The 25,042-nt window shown below is 38.6% G+C and overlaps 1 protein-coding gene across 1 annotated transcript in view; it reads right to left on the reverse strand.

The window, feature by feature from the left end:
• Positions 1 to 25,042, reverse strand: part of GYS1 (glycogen synthase 1) — a 143,310-nt gene that overhangs the window by 21,474 nt on the left and 96,794 nt on the right. The window contains 6 exon segments of the mRNA XM_053690787.1: positions 862 to 988; positions 1,752 to 1,865; positions 1,980 to 2,058; positions 13,082 to 13,141; positions 13,373 to 13,479; positions 13,593 to 13,713. Of these exon segments, the coding sequence (XP_053546762.1) occupies positions 862 to 988; positions 1,752 to 1,865; positions 1,980 to 2,058; positions 13,082 to 13,141; positions 13,373 to 13,479; positions 13,593 to 13,713 (608 nt within the window).

A 25,042-nucleotide genomic window follows, 5' to 3' on the forward strand; every position in this document is an offset into this window, starting at 1 on the left:
CTAATTTGATGTTTTTATTGTAATAGTATATTGTTTATATGCATTTTAATATTTTCACAAGGATGACTACGCAGGACCGCCCCCGCCGATGAGAAAACGCGCCAAAAAAGACAGCGCAAAACTCCCAGAAGAGAACCTGTCAGTTCCACAAAATGCCAGAGCCGCGTCCTTGCACCTAAAGCAGCAATCACATTCTATAAAGATAAAGGTGCCACACTGTGACCCTGCTTCTGTGTTATCATTATGTAAAAATGAAACGATCTTACCAGAATCTATGCCATGGAACAGGAACACGTCCCTTCAAGTGTGACAAGTAGTAGCTTTGCTCTCGACATGGACTTGAGAAGAAGCAATCTGCAAAACTCGTCAAGGCCGATTGCCAAAGGAGCTGTTAATATGAGTCGGGATAGTGTTGAAAAGATAAGCTCCCCCTGCATCTCCGGACTCTAACGTTCACAAAGGCCCTCAAGTTGAGAAGCTTAAAGGGCTACTTAAACTCCTGTCCCATAGCGAAGGGTAGAACCCCTCATAAGAGAGGCCTACAATATTCCTGCACCTCTCTGCCACCTCCTGTGACGAAGGGCAAAGAATGACTGGAGGAACAGGGGAGTGGGGGAGGTATTTAAGCCTTTGGGTGGGGTGCCTTTGCCTCCTCCTGGTGGCCAGGTTCTTAATTCCCACTAGTAAAGAATGAAGCCGTGGATTCTCCTCCCCTTTAGATGGGAACCACGATTTGTTGCTGTGTGTAACAGATGCAGGTTATTACAATCTCTACAACATAGAATAAGCTATCCTTTTACTCAGGTGACTTATTGACAGCAGAGGGTTAAATTGGCAAGTAAACACACAGCCAGTCCTTACCAGGTGTGTACCCCCAAGGTTCGTAGTAAGAAGGGAAGACTCCCAAGTGGCATCCACGTACAAACTCCTCATAATCAACTGGCAATAAAGGGCTTGTAGAGGAAAGAAACTCAGGGTGGAAAATCACCTGAGAAAAAGACAGAACAAAGAAACAAGTGTTAGTAATTAACGGGATAGAATAAAGAATGAATATGACCATAATTATGTAGCCTGGTTAGACTTGTTTGCGGGGGGGGGTGATAATTAGTCCTAATCTTAGTAGATACTATTGCAGTGACCAATTTAATTTTAATGCCGGAAATTAAATTAGTCCTAGTATTTTACAAGGAACAGCAATCAGTTGTTATCAGCTAGGTCAGGCATCTGAATATAGTAGGTGAGGTTTGGGTACATCACATATTAGACCATTTTGCATAGAATTGTTGAATAGTTAGCGAGTTAAAAAATTTTTTTTTAAAAATACCATAATATAAAATACTGGACTAACAAACTTTCACTCTGCACAATATTTTTTTTTATAGGAGCAAATTATCTTAGTTTTTGGAGAACTCCTTTTGTCTAATTCTATGGAACACTCCTAAAGCATGAGAGAATTAACAGACATTACCCTATAGATTCTATTGAAAAGAAAAACACTTTTCTTCATTGTACATATTTCAACAGCATCATACTCTGCAAAAGCAAATAAACATAATTTTTACACATCTGGAGAGTTTTACTATCATTCTAATACAAGTAATCCCAAATCCTAACTTTCAAAATCACAAGAATCTACCACATCAGTGAACCTATTGTAGCGGTGTACAATACTGAATGAACCAAGACTTATGTTAGCTGGTCTGGACACCGTTCAGTGCAAGAGCAGCACATAAAGACTGTCTGCTTCTTACCTTCACACGATCAGCACTGCTGTTAAACAGACCAATTCTCCGAATGGTGTTCAGGATTGCATCTGTGGAGTCATCAAGCATATTGTGGGTACAGACAGGAGGAAATGTTTGTCGCTGTAATGGGGACGAAGAAGAATAAATTAACAAAACGAGGGTAACATATGCATTGTTTTGAGATTTGGTATTTTATACACAAAGCTTCCTATCACCGACCTATATACACCTTACCTGAGTAGCAAAAATAGCTCTCTTCATCATTGTGAAATCCTCTTTATCCAGCATCTTATTCATATCTGGTAAATTCCCCCTGCAAAGTAAAATAGTGTGTCTTATCAGTAACAAAAATTAAAAAATTGTAAATGGAATTAAGAGCAAATAAATATTTTCTTCTGCTAAACTGATTCTTAAAGGGATACTAAACCAAATTATTTTCTTTCATGATTCAGATAGAGCATGCAATTTTAAGCAACTTAGTCAAAAGCCATTTACAAGCGTAGGCACAGTGCAAGTGTCTTTGCCTTTGCAGACATGAATGTAAGACCCCAGTGTACCTAAAGGCAAACTTCTCAAGGAAAGCCTATATATTGCAGAACAAATAGACCTTTACAACCTTTTTTATTTGTTATTAATTAAAACACAAAACAAGAGCTAGGTATCTCAAAAGGTGATCAAAACTCCTATTCATTTTCTTTGGTGGACCAGATAATTATCAGCATTTATTTCTATAGCACTGGACATATGAACGCTGATGTGCCATTGAACCACTGTTTTGTTTATTATGATAGAATAAAACATTTTTAAAATAAACTGCTACACTAAAATGACTGCTACAGTAAAGCAATTTATTGGGGAGTATTTGATTACTAAACAGAACACAGATAAAAAAAAATAATCTTAAAACTGACATAAAACTCAATTTTTTTCCCCATAATTCAGATAGAGGATGACATTTTAAATAACTTTCCAACTTATTTCTATTATCCAATCCAATATATATCTATTTGGCATTCAGCTAGCTCCCAGTAGTGCATTACTGCTCCTTTAACAAAAAGATACCAAGAGAATGAAGCAAATTAGATAACGGAAGTAAATTTGAAAGTTGTTTAAAATGTCATGCTCTGAGAGGCACCTGGTGAAGGAGGAGCAAGGTTTTGATTGCTGAGCCTCCTCCTACAGTCTCACAGCACCTGGCGGTAGGAACTTCGCGCCTCCCCACTATCTGGGGTTGCTACACGGACAGGCTTCAACATCTCCTCCGGTGCCGTGCAGTGGAAAACCAACCCACTGCTTTGATGCAGGAACAAACATACATCATGTCTCCAGCTACACTAGTGTACCACGAATACCACTAGAAACGCTCTCCCTCCTCGGGGTTACCTGGCTAAAGACACACGTCAAGGGAAAGAAAAAAGCAAACGGTCCCAGATGCCTGAACTGTCCCTGGCTTTAACCAATGAGGCAGTGAGACACCAATATTCCTTTTGAAGTAAGGACTTTTTCTTTCCTCCGCACCCACTTCAAGCCTAAACTGTATTTTCCATACTCACCGGCATTCTGCGAGAGAAAGGAGGACCGGCGGTTTGCTAGAGAAGGTGCTGCTGCCCCTGTGTGACTCGCAGTGACTGGTCTGCCCCCTCCCCCACCGAGGCTGCGCGGGAGGAGGCAGTGAGAGCCCTGTTGGGCGCCGAGAACAGCACAAGTTGTGAAGCCGTTGCCGCAGGTCCCCTGTCTCGCTCTTCCCCCCCCCTCTCCCACCGGTGCTGCGTGAGAGGGGGTGTGGGACACGTCTCCGCTGAGACATTGGAGGATACCGGGTTGTGTGGAAGAGGTAATTGGAGCGCCTGCTTTTTCCTGGCATTCTCGCACCTGCTTCGGCCTTTTACTCACTATCGGAGGGACGACCGGGTAGCGGAGGAGAGGGTAAGTCTCACTGCACAGCCGTTCTAGATGACGAAAACAACATTTAAGCTAAAAACGTGAATACTGGGGAACACATAACCAGGTGTAAGGTTGAGAACATTTTTACCCCTAATTTAAGAACAACTACTCATACAAGGCTATACCCGAAGGGGGGAAGTTAGAGGAGAATAAAAGAAAATAAAGGAAGATTACCATAAGTACCTAACAGCAGATGGAACGACTGAAGGGGATATATAAAAGCAAGGGAAAAGTAACTATACTGAAGGCGTAATAAAGCAGCAACATAAACACTCAACTTAATTTCCCACGCTTTTAGATTTACACTGTGGAAAATTGTGACACTGCGCTGAACGGGACTCTATCATGATCCTGGAAATATCAAAGGATTAATATCTCAGAGAGACATTTGCCCAGAGAACTTTTCCCCTTTTTTTTTTTTTTTTTTCCCCTTTGTATCTTGTATCTCTTATTTTTTCTTTATAGTGATTATTGACCTCTGGTTGGAAGGGAAAGGAGCTTAAAGTTGCAATTGTAACTAAGTCAGAATTAAGACTACGATCCTGGTCTTTTATCTATCTTGTTTATTTTTGCATTGTCATATCTTTATCTGTCGAATTAGTGAATAAGATTGCTGATCTGACTACCACCTAAATTAATGGTCTAAAGATAAATTGCCCTAGCCTTTTACTACATCTCTTAGAAGCTATATAAGAAAAAGTATTGTAAGAGGTAATACCTAGGTACTAAAAGGCATGGCTTTTAGGTTAACTATGTACACATCATAATAGAGTCCTCAGTAATATAATAATAATTGTATTTATTCTAAAAGAAAGGGGAGAGGACACACTATACAAATATCGTTAATTAGGGGAGGGGCGGAAAAGAAAAATTTTTTCTCTCATAACCCCATTTCCTGTATGTATATATATATATATATATATATATATATATATATATATATATATATATATATATATATATATATATAGACATAAGTGTCCCTAAAACCTACGAACAGGTAGAGGATAACTTTTACTGTACTGCCGCTATTTTGCCCCACACAACCCCCTCCCCCTACAGGTGCTTGTTCAACATAGCCCTCTAAGTGTCATATTTATAAATAATCTTACTGTATAAGCTGTAAAATATTGAAAGAGAGGAAATATATCACGCCTGGCTTGAGTAGAAACACACACGCAGAAACATAAACTAAAACTTGGAAAAAGCTGACTGCAGACCTCTTGGTTGGACTTAGAGGAGGCAGGAGAGATATATCCCTGTTGTCGCAATAAACTCACATTACCACTAGTCACAATAAATTCACCCCCTTAAGTAATTAATAAATTTAATTCCCTTATCACAAATCACTGCTTTCCAACTTTTTCTTTTTTATAACCCTAGGCTTCCGCAGCCCTTCTCACTAAATCTTCACTTTTCTCACGGGCACATTTTCACTTTTCTTACCGTCAATTGGCTCATTATTCACCACACATTCACAATTCCACCTTCTCCCTTCCCCCCCCCTTTTTTTTTTTTTTTTTTTCTTGCTCTTTCTCTCTTTCTTCCCCTCTCCCCATTTCTGAGCACTTTTTTATAATTCACAAGCACGCGGTACATGGATAAATATCTTTCCAACCCCCCAAAACACCCCTCCCCAATTATGACGGGAAGACACAGAGATAAGAAGCTTAAGAATTTATCAGATTCAGTTGCTGAACAAACAAGTCTTAGTAATTTAGCAAATATACCAGACAACCTTAACATGCAGTCTTTAGTGACCAATATTGCAGAGGCATTAACCCCTAAATTTGAAACTCTCAAATCTGAAATTAAGCAAGATATTTCCTCTTTAACACAAGAGGTGCGGCAATTTTCGAATAGACTCCAAGAAATGGAACAGAGAGTATCGGATCTGGAAGACCAAATAATTACCCATAGTTCCAAGATTGAGAACTCAGACAAAAAATTACAAAAAATTATGGATAGATTAGAGGACCTAGAAAACCGTTCAAGACGGAATAATCTTAGAATAATTGGCCTTCCTGAAAATAAACAATTTGAAAGCCTTGACTCTTTCATATCCGATACTCTTACTAAAGCTCTAAAGATTCCCCCCTCCTACCCCCCGATCATAGTGGAACGAGCCCACAGAATAGGCCCTCCACGGTCAGAAGGCAACGGCAGTAATAGAAACCGGCCGGTAATAGCTAGGCTACTCAATTACAAAGATAAAGACCTACTGTTGCAGCACGCACGAAAAAATCAGCCAATTATGATAGAAGGTAATAAAATTATGATTTTCCAAGATTTTTCGGCAGGTACCGCCTTAAAAAGACGGGAACTAGCCCCGATCTGTTCAAAATTTATACAACAAGGGTATAGGGCGGCTCTGATGTATCCCTCAAAATTGAAAGTGGTACTAAATGGAGTAACGCATATTACTGAAGATGCTCAAATAGCTGAAAAACTTTACAAATCCCTCGCTGGATAGATTCAGGGGATAAGCTATGACTATTGATCTATTATATGTGCTCCAATATGGGTTTTTTTTTGTTTTTTTTAAATGTGGAAATAGGTGTATGGTCCCAGCATTCTCAAGGGGCATTGGGACTCTCCTCCCTTCCCCCCCTTCCTTCCTCCTGTTCTCTATATATAATTTTTTTTTTTTTTTTTTTTTTTTTTCTCTTCTTCTTTCTCCTTCTCCTCCCTGTTATATAGTAGAGAAAAATGACACAAAATCTGGAAAAATTTAAAATCATATCATGGAATGTAGGGGGAATTACTTCCCCTATTAAACGTAAAGCAATTTTGTCACATCTACGAAAATCCCAGACAGATATTGGCTTACTACAGGAAACACATTTAGACCTAGAGGAATCACTAAAATTAAAATCATCCTGGGTAAGAGAAGTTCTTATAGCACAGAGTGTAGGGAAGAAGAGAGGAGTAGCAATACTTATAGGCAAAAAACTTCGGGTGGAGATTTTGGACTCTGAGGCGGATCCTGGGGGGAGATATGTCTTGGCCAAGGTGAAAATAGGTCAGGCAAAATACACAATTTGCAATGTTTACGGCCCAAATAAAAGTGACCCCGAATTTTGGGACGCGTTACAGGCAAAACTTCTTCTAAGGGCTGAAGGACATTTAATCCTGGGCGGGGACTTTAATATGGCCCCCCAAATGTCCCATTGACAGACTTAGAAAAAATACTAAAAGTTTGAAACAGAAAAAAGACAATCTTGATTTCAAAATAATTAATAAAATCAAACAGGTCCTCTCCTTGCGTGACATCTGGAGACATCAGAATCCTGATACTCAAGATTTTACCTGCTTATCTAAAGCACACAAAACTTTATCTAGGATTGACCTGTTTTTAATCGGAGAACATTTAAGTTTAACCACGGTTAAGTCCGAAATAATGCCTATTTTCCTGTCGGACCATGGGCCCATCACTCTTCAATTTAACCTTACTTATGGTAGACCAAAGAATCAGAGATTCTTTTTCCCCTATTACCTTCACAATGACTTTAAATTTAAAGAATGCCTTAAGAATAAATTTAAGGAGTATTTTCAATTTAATAATAACTATGTTAAACGTTCTGATATCTTCTGGGAAACTGCTAAAGCAGTCCTCAGAGGAGAAATCTTGGCATATTCGGTTATTCAGAACAAAAAAAGAAAGGCAAGAGAGAAGGAAGTCTGTAATTCACTGATTAATTCCTACAATCTATACTTACTGGAAGGAACGCCTTTAAATTGGGCAAAATATATACGAGCTAAGGCGGCGAGAGACACCTTCTACCTAATGCAGGAAACGAATAATGAGCTTAAGATGCAAGCTAAATTGCATAAATTTGGCAATAAGTCAGGCAGAATGTTAAACAGATTAATTAAGAATGAGAATAAAAGTCTTAATATCGATGGAATTCAACATAATGGGAAGCTTTTAACTAAGCCTGAAGAAATAACTAGGGTATTCCATCAGTATTTTCAACAACTTTACACTAGTAAGGAGTTCGATATAAATAAAGCAACAGAATTCTGTAGTAAAATCAATTTTCCAATGTCCACAAATGAGGAGATTGATAGACTTAATGCACCTATCTCCCTAGAAGAAATTAGAACAGTAGTCACTAAACTTCCTCTAAACAAGGCAGCTGGTCCGGATGGATTACCCAACGAGTTTTACAAAATTTTACTTCCAGAGATAGCGCCATATTTGGGCAATCTTTACAATGATATCTTTATTAAACAAAAACAGGTTACGTCTTCCTTTGCATCTTCACTCACTACCTTGATCTTAAAAGAAGGGAAGGACCCCACATGCAAGGAATCTTACAGACCCATTGCATTGTTAAACTCGGACTATAAAATTCTTGCCTCTATCCTAGCAAAAAGACTCCAATCTATCTTAATCAAAGTAATCCATCCGGACCAAGCCGGTTTCATTAACAACCGTAACTCCTCAGCAAAAATTAGAGAATTACTAGTTACAATGGAATATATACAAAGTTCACAAGGAGCGGGGGGAGTGGATCCCCCGGACATGGCCATTGTATCAATTGATGCAGAAAAAGCCTTTGATTTAGTAATTCATAAACATTTAATTTTCTCTCTAACAAAGTTTGGGATTGAGGGTAATTTTCCTAAGTTGGTAGAAAATTTATACAATCACTCTCTTACAAGTCTGATTATCAACAACGATATTTCCTCTTCAATTACATTGCAGAGGGGCACTCGTCAGGGCTGTCCTCTCTCCCCGCTCCTATTCAATCTAGCCATAGAACCACTAGCAATTAAGCTTAGGTGTTCGCTGGAAGGCATAAAAATTCAAACCATGAAATAAAAATCGGACTATATGCAGACGATCTACTCATATACCTCTCTAATACAGCAAAAAATATTCCTAAACTTCTCCATATTACTGATTATTTCGGGATTTTTTCAGGTTACAAAGTGAATCCTATAAAATCAGAAATAATTTGGCTTAGGAAAAATAAGACCAGTAAAACAGATATACCCTTTAGGGTGATAACGGAATCTATGAAATATTTAGGAATTAAAATCCCAATGAATCTAAAAGACCTTTATAAAGTGAATATAACTCCAATGTTAGTATATATTAAAGAAAGGCTTAAATCTTGGCAATCCCTACCACTATCAATTTCTGGTCGTATCGCTCTATTTAAGATGGTTTTGCTCCCAAAATTGTTGTACATCTTGCAGAATATCCCATTAATTCTCTTTGAGAAGGATATACGGTCACTAAATTCAGCAATTGGACAATATATTTGGCAGGGGAAAAGAGCTAAGATAGCCCTTTCTAAACTAATGGCTTCTAGAGAGATGGGAGGCCTTGCACTCCCAAACCTAAGATTCTATAACCTCAGCTTTCTAGTCCGTATAGTAGCAGACTGGTTTCTCAACAAGAATTATGTTTTAAATATTGATTTAGAGTCTAATATATGTGAACCTTATTCACTACAGGCCTTGGCACACTTGGAACCTAAGGATCTCCCATTAAGTATTAAGGAATTTAAATTTATTTTGAATCCACTCAAAGCCTGGTTTAGATTAACTAAACTTCTCTCAATAACCTCTAAGGCATCAAAATATCTTCCCCTAATTAGAAACCCGAATTTCCAGCCGGGTCTAGACTCAACTGTGTTTAACAGATGGCATAATAATGGATTAAATAGAGTTATCTATCTAATAGATCAAGATAGGAAATGTGTTAAGTCCTTTGCGCAACTGAGAGATGAATACAATTTGGTAAATAAAGACTTTTTTGCTTATTTACAGATAAGACATTACATCACAGAACTAGCACGTAAGGTTGACTGGATCTGGTCTCTAGGTAAAATAGAATCATGGCTTACAATAGCTAGAGATTCCTCCATGTCTATCTCCCCGTGTTATCATCTCCTGAGTCTTAGTAAGGCGGTCCCGCTAGGGGAGAATTTAGCTATAACTTGGAACAATATAATTCCACATAATAATATAGAATTTAAAACTATACAACTTTCCTTGAACAAAGTTTTAAAAACAACTCTCTCATCTAACTGGCGAGACGCTCACTTGAAACTTCTGCACAGGGCATATTTCACCCCGGAGAGAGGCCTTAGAGTCCAAAATTCTGAATTTGATAAATGTCCTAGATGCTCTCATTTAGCGGCGGATTTAATACATATGTTTTGGGCTTGCCCTAGGATGAGAAATGTCTGGAGTAAGTTGGAATACTGGCTTAAAAATGAACTTAAAATCAAGCTGGTAGCCCTCTCCTTGTTTCAGATTATATTTTGTCTGAGACCTGGAGAGGAACATCAGCCTAATGAAACATTAGTTAATTTATCTATCCTAGCTACCAGATATTTGATATGTAAGAAATGGAAAATGAGGGCGACTCCAACTATCCCAGAAATTAGGAACCATCTAAAGAAACAATGTGTCTTAGAACAGAGAAATGCCAACATAGACAATGAACGTGACATAAAGAATTTTTTTTACAAATGGGCGCCTTTCATTAAGATCTTCCCCGAAAGAGAAATTGAATATCTGATATATCCATTTAAGAACTCAGAGCTAGTATTATTAGGTATGTGGTGATCTGAGGTAGACTAGTGTAAGTTGAGTTTCATCATCGACCCCTTCCCCCCACCCCCTTTTTTTTTTTTTTTTTTTTTTTTTTTTTTTTTGTTTTGTTGATTTTTCGTTGTATGTATGGTTGTTGCTGCTGGTTAATGGGAAGGAATGGGGAGAGATGGGAGGGGGGGAAGGAAATCAGGGAAAAAAGTTCCAACACTGAGTTACTAAGACAGATTGGCTAGTTCAGCCATTAAGATATATGATACGTAATATACATTGTTTTCCTTTGCTTTTTATTGTCTCTAGGGCTATCACCTTATATTGGTGTAATGTACCTTATGTTCTGTATTATTATTGATGCTGTACTCAGTGCTGGATAAAATAAAACATTATAAAAAAAAAAAATGTCATGCTCTATCTGAATCATAAAAGATTTTTATTTTATTTTAATGTCCCTTTAATGTGTAAATAAAAGGTAACCACGACAGATTGTGTATATTGACAGATACTATGCACATCTGAAGACAAAATGTTACCTTTTATAAAGTCAGCATATTAAATAAGAAACCCAAACATTTTCTCATGATTCAGATATAAAAAAAAAAAAAAAAAAAAAAAAAAAAACATTTTAAGCAACTTTCCAATTTACGATTATCAAATTTTCTTTGTTCTCTTGGGAATGTTTGTTAAAAGAGCAGCAATGCACTAACGGGAGCTTCCAAAACACTTTGGGAAGCCAATGGCAAGTGACAAATATGTGCAGCCACCAATTAGCAGCTAGCTCCCAGTAATGAATTGCTGCTCCCGAGCCTACATAGGTATTCTATTTAACAAAGGAAACCTAGAAAAAGAAGAAAATTAGAAATAAATTGGAAAGTTGTTTAAAATTGCATGCTCTGAATTGTATAAGAATAAATTTGTTTTATCTCCCTTTAACTATGTATTTAATCAATTTAAAGGGGATACATTTATAGTTACTAAGAGGCATTGATGTAATTATAATGCTCTAATCAATTACAGAATTTTATTTCGTTATCGGGTCCCTTTAAACTCCATTTATTTCAAGATAATCCCAGAGTATATCATCTTAACTGAATTAAGAAATCAATGGGCAACGACTTCAGGTCTTTAAAATGTATAGTACCTAAGTGCCAGATTCAATTAATATTGAATATTTGCTCATGTAAATTCTCAGCTCAAATGTTGTGCTATGTGCAAGACCAAGGAAAAACATTTGTGGTTAATATTTTTTTGGGGTGAGCAGTAAATAAGACTTTATTTCCTAGCTTTATCATCATAATAAAAAAACAAAAATGACAAATCCACTGCTTATGCACAAAAAACAGCAACACCTAAATATCATGAAATAATCCAAATGTTATAAACTAAAACAATGTGTTCTATTTAAAACATATTGTGTACTTAAAGGGACACTAAACACACATTTTTTTCTCTTTCTGATTCAGATAGAGCATGCAACTTTAAGCAACTTTTAAATTGACTCCTATTATCAAATTTTCTTCGTTCTCTTGCCATTTCTATTTAAAAAGCAGAAATGTGATGCATAGGAGCCGGCCCATTTTTGGTTGAGAACCTGGGTTATGCTTGCTTATTGGTGGGTAAATGTCAGCCTCCAATAAGCAAGTGCTATCCATGGTGCTGAACCTAAAATGGGCTGGCTGCTAAGATTTACATTCCTTCTTTTAAAATAAAGATAGCAAGAGAACGAAGAAAATTTGATAATAGGAGTAAATTAGAAAGTTGCTTAAAATGTCATGCTCTATCTGAATCATAAAAGAAAAAAATTGGGTTCAGTGTCCCTTTAAAGGGCCATAACAGATTACAAATCACAATACCGCTATTTGACAGAACCAGCTAACAATATTAGATTAAAAATAAACCCTGTACATAAATGTTTTCCACAGTATATCAGCCAACTCAAAGAAAAAATGTGATCTACTTAATATTTAAAGTTAATATTTATAACTTCTTGCTGAGCCATAGAGAAAACTAATCTAGTCTCGTCTATCTCTGCCAAATGTAGTGCCAGTCTGTCCAACCAACACAGAAACAAGAGCCGCAAGGCCCATCTGGTCTGTTTATACTCTATCTGAAGTGTAGGCTTATGTATATCCCATGCATTAAAGGATTCCCTATTGCCTCTGTTGGAGTACAGTAAATTCAATTATCTTGGTATGCTTAAAGGGACATGAAACCCAAACTTTTTCTTTCATGAATTAGGTAGAACATATAATTTTATACAACTTTTCAGTTTACTTCTATGATCAAGTTTACTTCATTCTCTTTGTATTATTTGTTGAAGGAGCAGCAATGCACTACTGGTTTCTAACTGAACACATAGGTGAGCCAATGACAATCGATATATATACATACACACATACATACACACAGCCACCAATCAGTAGCTAGAACCTAGGTTCTTTGCTGCACCTGAGCTTTCCTATATAAACATTTCAGCAATGAACAACAAGAGAAGGAAGCAAATTAAATAATTGAAGTAAATTGGAAAGTTGTTTAAAATTCTATGCTCTGTCTAAATCATGAATGTCTAATTATGATTTTACTGTCCCTTTAATGCAATACTGAGGATTTGAGCTGTATCCATAACTAAAGTTTCAGATGTCAAAAGAGGTCCAATAATACTGGCTTTTCTCTTCTAACAAATATTTTTCATAGATCTTGAATAGCTTTGAGGAGGAGTTATATATTCTATATGAGCCAAAAACTGACAGCATAAACATTATTTAAAAGAATACCACGATAAAAAACATTGTATCAAAATTATAAAATGATAAGACACTTACACTAGCAATGACTCATACAGTTTCTTCCCAAACTTTTCCTTTACTGAATTAGCTGTATCCCTGAAAAAAGAAAAAGAAACCAGAGTAAATGTGTGAGAGCTGACATAGGTCCACAGAAAACATCTAAACTTCATGTAGAAGCACAGTATGATAAGATCAGAGTATTTACAACTAATAATGTCCCACCTGGAAATTTACTAACCGAATTTGTACTAGGGTATTGATGACCTCTAGTGGCCATAAATATTCTCTTTACTTTAGCATTGTTACTTGATATACTGCAAGGCTCACCAGAGCTGTTTCCGCACTGCTTGACCTTTCAGAGTTTCCACATTGAAGTTATTGGTCCTTGCAGGCATGATGAAAAAGGTGACTACTGTAATGTCGCTCTGGTTAACCTAGGAAGAAGAATATGAGGTGTTAAGACACTAGCGCTCTCCATTTAGCCTGCTATTTACCATACCCTAAGAAGTCCTATTAAACATCTATGTTCCACCTCAGATCTTCTCACCCTTAAAAGATAGTTGAGTCTAGCCAAGGCTTCCAGGAATATGTCAGCTCCTTTATTTGAAAATTCATAGCGTCCAGCAATGAAGAAAAACAGAGTCTTATCCAAATTAAAGTCTAGATGTCTAGAAAAAAAATATATATATTGAAAAATATGAGTGAGGGACAGATATTTAAAAGCTAACCGGCATCATGCAAAGTCTGGGATTTTTTTTAGACTTTTTATTGTAATGTAGACGCCTCTACTTCACATCAAGAACCCTGCATACTGAGATACATATCTTTCTAATTAAAATTTCTGTTTCTAACATTTTTTGGGATCTCTACATTCTAACAAGATGTCTTAGATCATCTCAACTGAGCAGAGAGCTTTTGAATATCAGGCTCTAGATTTTTTTTATTTATAGAAATATTAGGAATACAGAACATTAAAGGGCAAATTTGGTACACATTTCTACAAATCCTAGATATATGCATTATGGTAAATCATTTTGTGTATAGCTTGTTATAATCTAGCAAAGCTTCCAATAATATCGCATATTAATGTCATTAAAAAAAATTTGTGCCATTTTACAGTCATTTTTTTTTTGGATGTTTACCTGTCCTTGTTCTATTTTTAACATTTTGTACCACCTGGAAATGGAGTAGTTCCCATCTCTATATATATTTTAAATTGGGATTTTAGTTTAGACCAATCCCAGTCTCAAATCTCGATTTCTTAAAAAAGTGACGAATCCGCAAGTACGCAAAAAATTATTTGGCATATCAAATTCCTACTTCAGAACTTAAAATGATTTACAAGACCTAGGAGTCCCTTCTCTCAGTTGTTCTAAATAAACTAAACCCTTTTAAATACAGTCCCTATAAATCTTTGAATTTAGTGCTTCTGGAAATTTGGAATTGCCCTCAATTATTAAAATATCTAGATCAGTGATAATTAATTTGCAACACTTTGCATATTTTCTGCCAAGAATCTAAAACATTTCTGACAAGGTCTGACAATCTTGATATTAACCGGTAAATTAGAGATTGAACAGTGCAGCAGTGCTTTACAAGAGTATGGGGTAATTAAACTTTGCAACTAACTGGATCGTGGAAACCAAGCACTATTCTCTCTTTGACCAGGAACAATCTTCCCAATGCATACCCGATACTACTACTTGAGATCAGGAAGTTCAACCCCACAATAACCCCTAAATTGTGAAAAGTTTTTCAAAGCAATTGCCACTCTTTTATAACCCCATAGGTGGGTTGTTATTATCTGATTAAGAAAAACCATCATTTATATATCTTACCTGATAAATTAATTTTTTTTTCATGGTGGCAAGAGTCCACAAGCAGTTACGTATGGGATATATATTCCTACTAGGAGGAGGCAAAGTTTACCAAACCTTAAAAGCCTATAAAAACCCTCCTACCTCACTCATACCTTAGTTTGACATAGTCAAGTGGCAAGGTGTTTAGGAGTAAAAGCCAAAATGAGGAGCAGGGGGAAAAAAAAAAAAAAAAAAAAAGGAGGAAGTGCTTAAACAAAAAATGACCCCCAAACTGGTGGGGGCTCATGGACTCACCCCACCATGAAAGAAATTCATTTATAAGGTAAGATATAAATTATGTTTTCTTTCATAAAGGTGGTGAGAGAGTCCACGAGCTGTTACATATGGGATTTTATACCCAAGATATGGAAGTCCACGAGTAACAATAAAGGGAGGAATTAAAAACATAATTTATGCTTACCTGATAAATTTATTTCTCTTGTAGTGTATCCAGTCCACGGATCATCCATTACTTGTGGGATATTCTCCTTCCCAACAGGAAGTTGCAAGAGGATCACCCACAGCAGAGCTGCTATATAGCTCCTCCCCTCACTGCCATATCCAGTCATTCGACCGAAACAAGCCAAGAAAGGAGAAACCATAGGGTGCAGTGGTGACTGTAGTTTAATTAAAATGTAGACCTGCCTGAAAAGGACAGGGTGGGCCGTGGACTGGATACACTACAAGAGAAATAAATTTATCAGGTAAGCATAAATTATGTTTTCTCTTGTTAAGTGTATACAGTCCACGGATCATCCATTACTTGTGGGATACCAATACCAAAGCTAAAGTACACGGATGATGGGAGGGACAAGGCAGGAACTTAAACGGAAGGAACCACTGCCTGTAGAACCTTTCTCCCAAAAACAGCCTCCGAAGAAGCAAAAGTATCAAATTTGGAAAAAGTATGAAGGGAAGACCAAGTTGCAGCCTTGCAGATCTGTTCAACAGAGGCCTCATTTTTAAAGGCCCAGGTGGAAGCCACAGCTCTAGTAGAATGAGCTGTAATCCTTTCAGGAGGCTGCTGTCCAGCAGTCTCATAGGCTAAACGGATTATACTCCGAAGCCAAAAAGAAAGAGGTTGCCGAGGCCTTCTGACCTCTCCTCTGTCCAGAGTAAACAACAAACAGGTTAGATGTTTGGCGAAAATCTTTAGTAGCCTGTAAGTAAAACTTCAAGGCACGGACTACGTCTAGATTATGCAAAAGACGTTCCTTCTTTGAAGAAGGATTAGGACATAATGATGGAACAACAATCTCTTGAATGATATTCTTGTTAGAAACCACCTTAGGTAAAAACCCAGGTTTTGTATGCAGAACAACTTTATCTGAATGAAAGATCAGATAAGGAGAATCACAATGTAAGGCAGATAACTCTGAGACTCTTCGAGCCGAGGAAATAGCCATCAGAAAAAGAACTTTCCATGAAAGAAGTTTGATATCAATAGAATGAAGGGGTTCAAACGGAACCCCTTGAAGAACTTTAAGAACCAAGTTTAAGCTCCATGGAGGAGCAACAGGTTTAAACACAGGCTTAATTCTAACTAAAGCCTGACAAAATGCCTGAACGTCTGGAACTTCTGCCAGACGCTTGTGTAAAAGAATAGACAGAGCAGAAATCTGTCCCTTTAAAGAATTAGCTGATAATCCTTTGTCCAAACCCTCTTGGAGGAAGGACAATATCCTAGGAATCCTAACCCTACTCCATGAGTAATTCTTGGATTCACACCAATGAAGATATTTACGCCATATCTTGTGGTAAATTTTCCTGGTGACAGGCTTTCGTGCCTGTATTAAGGTATCAATTACTGACTCTGAGAAGCCACGCTTTGATAGGATCAAGCGTTCAATCTCCATGCAGTCAGTCTCAGAGAAAGTAGATTCGGATGATTGAAAGGACCTTGTATTAGAAGGTCTTGTCTCAGAGGCAGAGTCCATGGTGGAAAGGATGACATGTCCACTAGGTCTGCATACCAGGTCCTGCGTGGCCACGCAGGCGCTATCAATATCACCGATGCTCTTTCCTGTTTGATTTTGGCAATCAGACGAGGGAGCAGAGGAAACGGTGGAAACACATAAGCCAGGTTGAAGAACCAAGGCGCTGCTAGAGCATCTATCAGTGCCGCTTCTGGGTCCCTGGACCTGGATCCGTAACAAGGAAGCTTGGCGTTCTGGCGAGACGCCATGAGATCCAATTCTGGTTTGCCCCAACGGAGAACCAATTGAGCAAACACCTCCGGATGGAGTTCCCATTCCCCCGGATGAAAAGTCTGACGACTTAGAAAATCCGCCTCCCAGTTCTCTACACCTGGGATATGGATCGCTGACAGGTGGCAAGAGTGAGTCTCTGCCCAGCGAATTATCTTGGAGACTTCTGACATCGCTAGGGAACTCCTGGTTCCCCCTTGATGGTTGATGTAAGCCACAGTCGTGATGTTGTCCGACTGAAATCTGATGAACCTCAGTGTTGCTAGCTGAGGCCAAGCCAGAAGAGCATTGAATATTGCTCTTGACTCCAGAATATTTATTGGGAGGAGTTTCTCCTCCTGAGTCCATGAACCCTGAGCCTTCAGGGAGTTTCAGACTGCACCCCAACCTAGAAGGCTGGCATCTGTTGTTACAATTGTCCAATCTGGTCTGCGAAAGGTCATACCCTTGGACAGATGGGCCCGAGATAACCACCAGAGAAGAGAATTTCTGGTTTCCTGATCCATATTTAGTAGAGGGGACAAATCTGTGTAATCCCCATTCCACTGACTGAGCATGCATAATTGCAGCGGTCTGAGATGCAGGCGCGCGAATGGCACTATGTCCATTGCCGCTACCATTAAGCCGATTACTTCCATGCACTGAGCCACCGTGGGGCGCGGAATGGAGTGAAGAACACGGCAAGCATTTAGAAGTTTTGATAACCTGGACTCCGTCAGGTAAATTTTCATTTCTACAGAATCTATTAGAGTACCTAGGAAGGAAACCCTCGTGAGAGGAGATAAAGAACTCTTTTCTTCGTTCACTTTCCACCCATGCGACCTCAGGAATGCCAGAACTATCTCTGTATGAGATTTGGCAATTTGAAAGCTTGACGCCTGTATCAGGATATCGTCCAGGTAAGGAGCCACCGCTATGCCTCGCGGTCTTAGGACCGCCAGAAGTGAGCCCAGAACCTTTGTAAAAATTCTTGGGGCTGTAGCCAACCCGAATGGAAGAGCTACAAATTGGTAATGCCTGTCTAGAAAGGCAAACCTCAGGAACTGATGATGATTCTTCTGAATCGGAATGTGAAGGTAGGCATCCTTTAAGTCCACTGTGGTCATGTACTGACCCTCTTGGATCATGGGTAAAATGGTTCGAATAGTTTCCATCTTGAATGACGGAACTCTGAGGAATTTGTTTAGAATCTTTAAATCCAAAATTGGTCTGAAGGTTCCCTCTTTTTTGGGAACCACAAACAGATTTGAATAAAACCCCTGTCCTTGTTCCGTCCGCGGCACTGGATGGATCACTCCCATTACAAGGAGATCTTGTACGCAGCTTAGGAATGCCTCTTTCTTTATGTGGTTTGCAGATAATCTTGAAAGGTGAAATCTCCCTTGTGGAGGAGAAGCTTTGAAGTCCAGAAGATATCCCTGAGATATGATCTCCAACGCCCAGGGATCCTGAATATCTCTTGCCCACGCCTGGGCGAAGAGAGAGAGTCTGCCCCCTACTAGATCCGTTGTCGGATAGGGGGCCACTCCTTCATGCTGTCTTAGAGGCAGCAGCAGGCTTTCTGGCCTGCTTGCCCTTGTTCCAGGACTGGTTAGGTTTCCAGGCCTGCTTGGATTGAGCAAAAGTTCCCTCTTGTTTTGAAGCAGAGGAAGTTGATGCTGCACCTGCCTTGAAATTTCAAAAGGCACAAAAATTAGACTGTTTGGCCTTTTGATTTGGCCCTGTCCTGAGGAAAGGTATGACCCTTACCTCCAGTAATGTCAGCAATAATTTCTTTCAAACCAGGCCCGAATAAGGTCTGCCCCTTGAAAGGAATGTTGAGTAATTTAGACTTTGAAGTCACATCAGCTGACCAGGATTTGAGCCATAGCGCCCTACGCGCCTGGATGGCGAATCCGGAATTCTTAGCCATTAGTTTAGTCAAATGAACAATGGCATCAGAAACCCCTCCTCAAACACGACTTTGAAGCCTTTTGAGCCCTTCAGAGATGTCCTGGAACATGCAGGAAGAAGCTGAATGTCTGTCAGTATTTTTATCTGCACAGAAAAGCACTAAAATAGGCCCTTCCCACTCATATTGCAACAGTGGAAAGCCTCAGGAACTGTTTCTAGGCAAAAATCAAACCAGCCATGTGGAAAAAAACTAGGCCCCAATAAGTTTTGTCACCAAACATATATAAAAATGATTAAACATGCCAGCAAACGTTTTATATTACACTTTTATAAGAGTATGTATCTCTATTAATAAGCCTGATACCAGTCGCTATCACTGCATTTAAGGCTTTACTTACATTAATCCGGTATCAGCAGCATTTTCTAGCAAATTCCATCCCTAGAAAAATATTAACTGCACATACCTTATTGCAGGAAAACCTGCACGCCATTCCCTCTCTGAAGTTACCTCACTCCTCAGAATATGTGAGAACAGTAATGGATCTTAGTTACTTCTGCTAAGATCATAAAAATCACAGGCAGATTCTTCTTCTAATGCTGCCTGAGATGAAACAGTACACTCCGGTACCATTTAAAAATAACAAACTTTTGATTGAAGTTAAAAAACTAACTATAATACACCACTCTCCTCTTACTACGTCCATCTTTGTTGAGAGTTGCAAGAGAATGACTGGATATGGCAGTGAGGGGAGGAGCTATATAGCAGCTCTGCTGTGGGTGATCCTCTTGCAACTTCCTGTTGGGAAGGAGAATATCCCACAAGTAATGGATGATCCGTGGACTGGATACACTTAACAAGAGAAATAATGCTTTTTTCGCTGAGAAATTAATCCATAATCCAAAAATAAAATGTGTTTTTACTCAATATATAGGCCCATTTATCAAACTGAGATAACTGCCTGACGGACCTTTTTACCAAAGGCTGCTTTTGACAAAAGCAAAAACCATCAAAATGTTAACATTTAGTTAAGGTATGCAGAGAAGACCAAGTGACCTCATTCTTAAAAGCTCAAGATGTGGTTTAAGATGTGGCAACCGATCCAGTAGAATGAGCTGTAATTCTGAGGCGGGGGCTAACCCGCCTCCAAATAAGAATCAAAAGAAATAGCAGAGGTCTTCAGGGCCTTCCTTAGGGCCAGAAAAAAAATACAGAAATTGTATATATTGTAGCACAGTTTTGCGATTGCAAAAAATATATTGCACCACTTGTAATCTAGCCCTATGTCAGCATTCCAGGATTTAAGCCATAGGGCTCTTCTGGTAAGTAGTAGCTAGAGACATGCTTTTGATGTTCATTTTCTTAATATCAAATAAATCATCACAAATAAAGTTGTTTGTATTTTGAAGTGAATTCAATAGATAAGAATATTCAGGGTTAATGGATAACTGTTGTGCAAGACTCGTTTAACCAGTAAGTAGAAGTGGCAGCCACGTCAACAATAGATATAGCCAGTATGTAAAAATGCCCTTCTTAGATAGGATTAAAGTTTTCTATTAAACTTTTCCATCTAAAGGGTCTTTAAAAGTAGTACTGTCTTCTAGAGCAATAGTAGTGCTTTTAGCTAGAGTGGAAATGGCCCCATCAACTTTGGGAACCGTTTCCCATAATTCTAGGTTAGCAGCAGGTAAAGCATATCATTTTGTAAAACCTTGTAGAGGGATTAAGAGAGACACCTGGCTTAGACCATTCCTTAGCAATCATATCAGAGACAGCATCAAGTATAGGGAAAATATCAGGGAGATTAAATTCAGTATAAAAACTGTTGTCAAACGATTACAAAGTTTATCATCAGAAGGTCTAGATTCTTCAATCCCTAAAGTGACTAAAAAAAACTTTCTTCAAAAGAGAATATATTCAATTTTAAAGAAAAAGGAGGAATTATCAGGTTTAAGTCCGATGAGTGAGCATCACTGTTAGATGAATCCTCATTAGAAGATACTTCAGTATTTTGTAGGTCAGGACTTAATATTACTAGTAGAAGATAAAATTTGAACTGACCTTTTTGGTTTATTCGAAGGTGGTAGTGCAGCCATAGCCTTCGTAATGGCAGTAGTAATGATTTTTTCTTTGCTGGAGGAATGCCATCTGCATCTATCTGTAAGGAGGAGACGGTAGGTGCATTAGTACACATAGAAGCATCAGATTGTTCGCAATGCAATAAAACATAATTTATGTAAGAACTTACCTGATAAATTCATTTCTTTCATATTAGCAAGAGTCCATGAGCTAGTGACGTATGGGATATACATTCCTACCAGAAGGGGCAAAGTTTCCCAAACCTCAAAATGCCTATAAATACACCCCTCACCACACCCACAAATCAGTTTAACGAATAGCCAAGAAGTGGGGTGATAAAAAAAGTGCGAAAGCATATAAAATAAGGAATTGGAATAGTTGTGCTTTATACAAAAAAATCATAACCACCAAAAAGGGTGGGCCTCATGGACTCTTGCTAATATGAAAGAAATGAATTTATCAGGTAAGTTCTTACATAAATTATGTTTTCTTTCATGTAATTAGCAAGAGTCCATGAGCTAGTGACGTATGGGATAATGACTACCCAAGATGTGGATCTTTCCACGCAAGAGTCACTAGAGAGGGAGGGATAAAATAAAGACAGCCAATTCCTGCTGAAAATAATCCACACCCAAAATAAACTTTAATGAAAACATAAGCAGAAGATTCAAACTGAAACCGCTGCCTGAAGTACTTTTCTACCAAAAACTGCTTCAGAAGATGAAAACACATCAAAATGGTAGAATTTAGTAAAAGTATGCAAAGAGGACCAAGTTGCTGCTTTGCAAATCTGATCAACCGAAGCCTCATTCCTAATCGCCCAGGAAGTCGATACTGACCTAGTAGAATGAGCTGTAATCCTTTGAGGCGGAGTTTTACCCGACTCGACATAAGCATGGTGAATTAAGGATTTCAACCAAGATGCCAAAGAAATGGCAGAAGCTTTCTGACCTTTTCTAGAACCGGAAAAGATGACAAATAGACTAGAACTCTTTCGGAAAGACTTAGTAGCCTCAACATAATATTTCAAAGCTCTAACAACATCCAAAGAATGCAACGATTTCTCCTTAGAATTCTTAGGATTAGGACATAATGAAGGAACCACAATTTCTCTACTAATGTTGTTGGAATTCACAACCTTAGGTAAAAATTCAAAAGTAGTTCGCAACACCGCCTTATCCTGATGAAAAATCAGAAAAGGAGACTCACAAGAAAGAGCAGATAATTCAGAGACTCTTCTGGCAGAAGAGATGGCCAAAAGGAACAAAACTTTCCAAGAAAGTAATTTAATGTCCAATGAATGCATGGGTTCAAAAGGAGGAGCTTGAAGAGCCCTCAGAACCAAATTCAAACTCCAAGGAGGAGAAATAGACTTAATGACAGGTTTTATACGAACCAAAGCTTGTACAAAACAATGAATATCAGGAAGATTAGCAATCTTTCTGTGAAAAAGAACAGAAAGAGCAGAGATTTGTCCTTTCAAGGAACTTGCAGACAAACCTTTATCTAAACCATCCTGAAGAAACTGTAAAATTCTCGGAATTCTAGAAGAATGCCAGGAAAAATGATGAGAAAGACACCAAGAAATATAAGTCTTCCAGACTCTATAATATATCTCTCTAGATACAGATTTACGAGCCTGTAACATAGTATTAATGACAGAGTCAGAGAAACCTCTTTGACCAAGAATCAAGCGTTCAATCTCCATACCTTTAAATTTAAGGATTTGAGATCCTGATGGAAGAAAGGACCTTGCGACAGAAGGTCTGGTCTTAACGGAAGAGTCCACGGCTGGCAAGAGGCCATCCGGACAAGATCCGCATACCAAAACCTGTGAGGCCATGCCGGAGCTACCAGCAGAACAAACGAGCATTCCTTCAGAATCTTGGAGATTACTCTTGGAAGAAGAACTAGAGGCGGAAAGATATAGGCAGGATGATACTTCCAAGGAAGTGATAATGCATCCACTGCCTCCGCCTGAGGATCCCTGATCTGGACTGATACCTGGGAAGTTTCTTGTTTAGATGAGAAGCCATCAGATCTATTTCTGGGAGTTCCCACATTTGAACAATCTGAAGAAATACCTCTGGGTGAAGAGACCATTCGCCCGGATGCAACGTTTGGCGACTGAGATAATCCGCTTCCCAATTGTCTATACCTGGGATATGAACCGCAGAGATTAGATAGGAGCTGGATTCCGCCCAAACCAGAATTCGAGATACTTCTTTCATAGCCAGAGGACTGTGAGTCCCTCCTTGATGATTGATGTATGCCACAGTTGTGACATTGTTTGTCTGAAAACAAATGAACGACTCTCTTCAGAAGAGGCCAAGACTGAAGAGCTCTGAAAATCGCACGGAGTTCCAAAATATTGATTGGTAAACTCACCTCCTGAGATTCCCAAACCCCTTGTGCCGTCAGAGACCCCCACACAGCTCCCCAACCTGTAAGACTTGCATCTGTTGAGATTATAGTCCAGGTCGGAAGAACAAAAGAAGCCCCCTGAATTAAACGATGGTGATCTGTCCACCACGTCAGAGAATGTCGGACAATCGGTTTTAAAGATATTAATTGAGATATCTTTGTGTAATCCCTGCACCATTGGTTCAGCATACAGAGCTGAAGAGGTCGCATGTGAAAACGAGCAAAGGGGATCGCGTCCGATGCAGCAGTCATAAGACCTAGAATTTCCATGCATAAGGCTACCGAAGGGAATGATTGTGACTGAAGGTTTCGACAAGCTGAAATCAATTTTAGACGTCTCTTGTCTGTTAAAGACAGAGTCACGGACACTGAATCTATCTGGAAACCCAGAAAAGTTACCCTTGTCTGAGGAATCAATGAACTTTTTAGTGAATTGATCCTCCAACCATGATCTTGAAGAAACAACACAAGTCGATTCGTATGAGATTCTGCTAAATGTGAAGACTGAGCAAGTACCAAGATATCGTCCAAATAAGGAAATACCACAATACCCTGTTCTCTGATTACAGACAGAAGGGCACCGAGAACCTTTGTAAAAATTCTTGGAGCTGTAGCTAGGCCAAACGGCAGAGCCACAAACTGGTAATGCTTGTCCAGGAAAAAGAATCTCAGGAACTGATAGTGAGCTGGATGAATCGGAATATGCAGATATGCATCCTGTAAATCTATTGTAGACATATAATGCCCTTGCTGAACAAAAGGCAAGATAGTCCTTACAGTTACCATTTTGAATGTTGGTATCCTTACATAACGATTCAATATTTTTAGATCCAGAACTGGTCTGAAGGAATTCTCCTTCTTGGGTACAATGAAGAGATTCGAATAAAACCCCAGTCCCTGTTCCAAAACTGGAACTGGCATAATTACTCCAGCCAACTCTAGATCTGAAACACATTTCAGAAATGCTTGAGCTTTCACTGGGTTTACTGGGACACGGGAAAGAAAAAATCTCTTTGCAGGAGGTCTTATCTTGAAACCAATTCTGTACCCTTCTGAAACAATGTTCTGAATCCAAAGATTGTGAACAGAATTGATCCAAATTTCTTTGAAAAAACGTAATCTGCCCCCTACCAGCTGAGCTGGAATGAGGGCCGCACCTTCATGTGGACTTAGAAGCTGGCTTTGCTTTTCTAGAAGGCTTGGATTTATTCCAGACTGGAGATGGTTTCCAAACTGAAACTGCTCCTGAGGATGAAGGATCAGGCTTTTGTTCTTTGTTGAAACGAAAGGAACGAAAACGATTATTAGCCCTGTTTTTACCTTTAAATTTTATTATCCTGTGGTAAAAAAGTTCCTTTCCCACCAGTAACAGTTGAGATAATAGAATCCAACTGAGAACCAAATAATTTATTACCCTGGAAAGAAAGGGAAAGTAGAGTCGATTTAGAAGACATATCAGCATTCCAAGTTTTAAGTCATAAAGCTCTTCTAGCTAAAATAGCTAGAGACATAAACCTGACATCAACTCTGATAATAT

Source organism: Bombina bombina, chromosome 8, assembly GCF_027579735.1.
Source record: "Bombina bombina isolate aBomBom1 chromosome 8, aBomBom1.pri, whole genome shotgun sequence".
Classification (NCBI taxonomy): domain Eukaryota; kingdom Metazoa; phylum Chordata; class Amphibia; order Anura; family Bombinatoridae; genus Bombina; species Bombina bombina.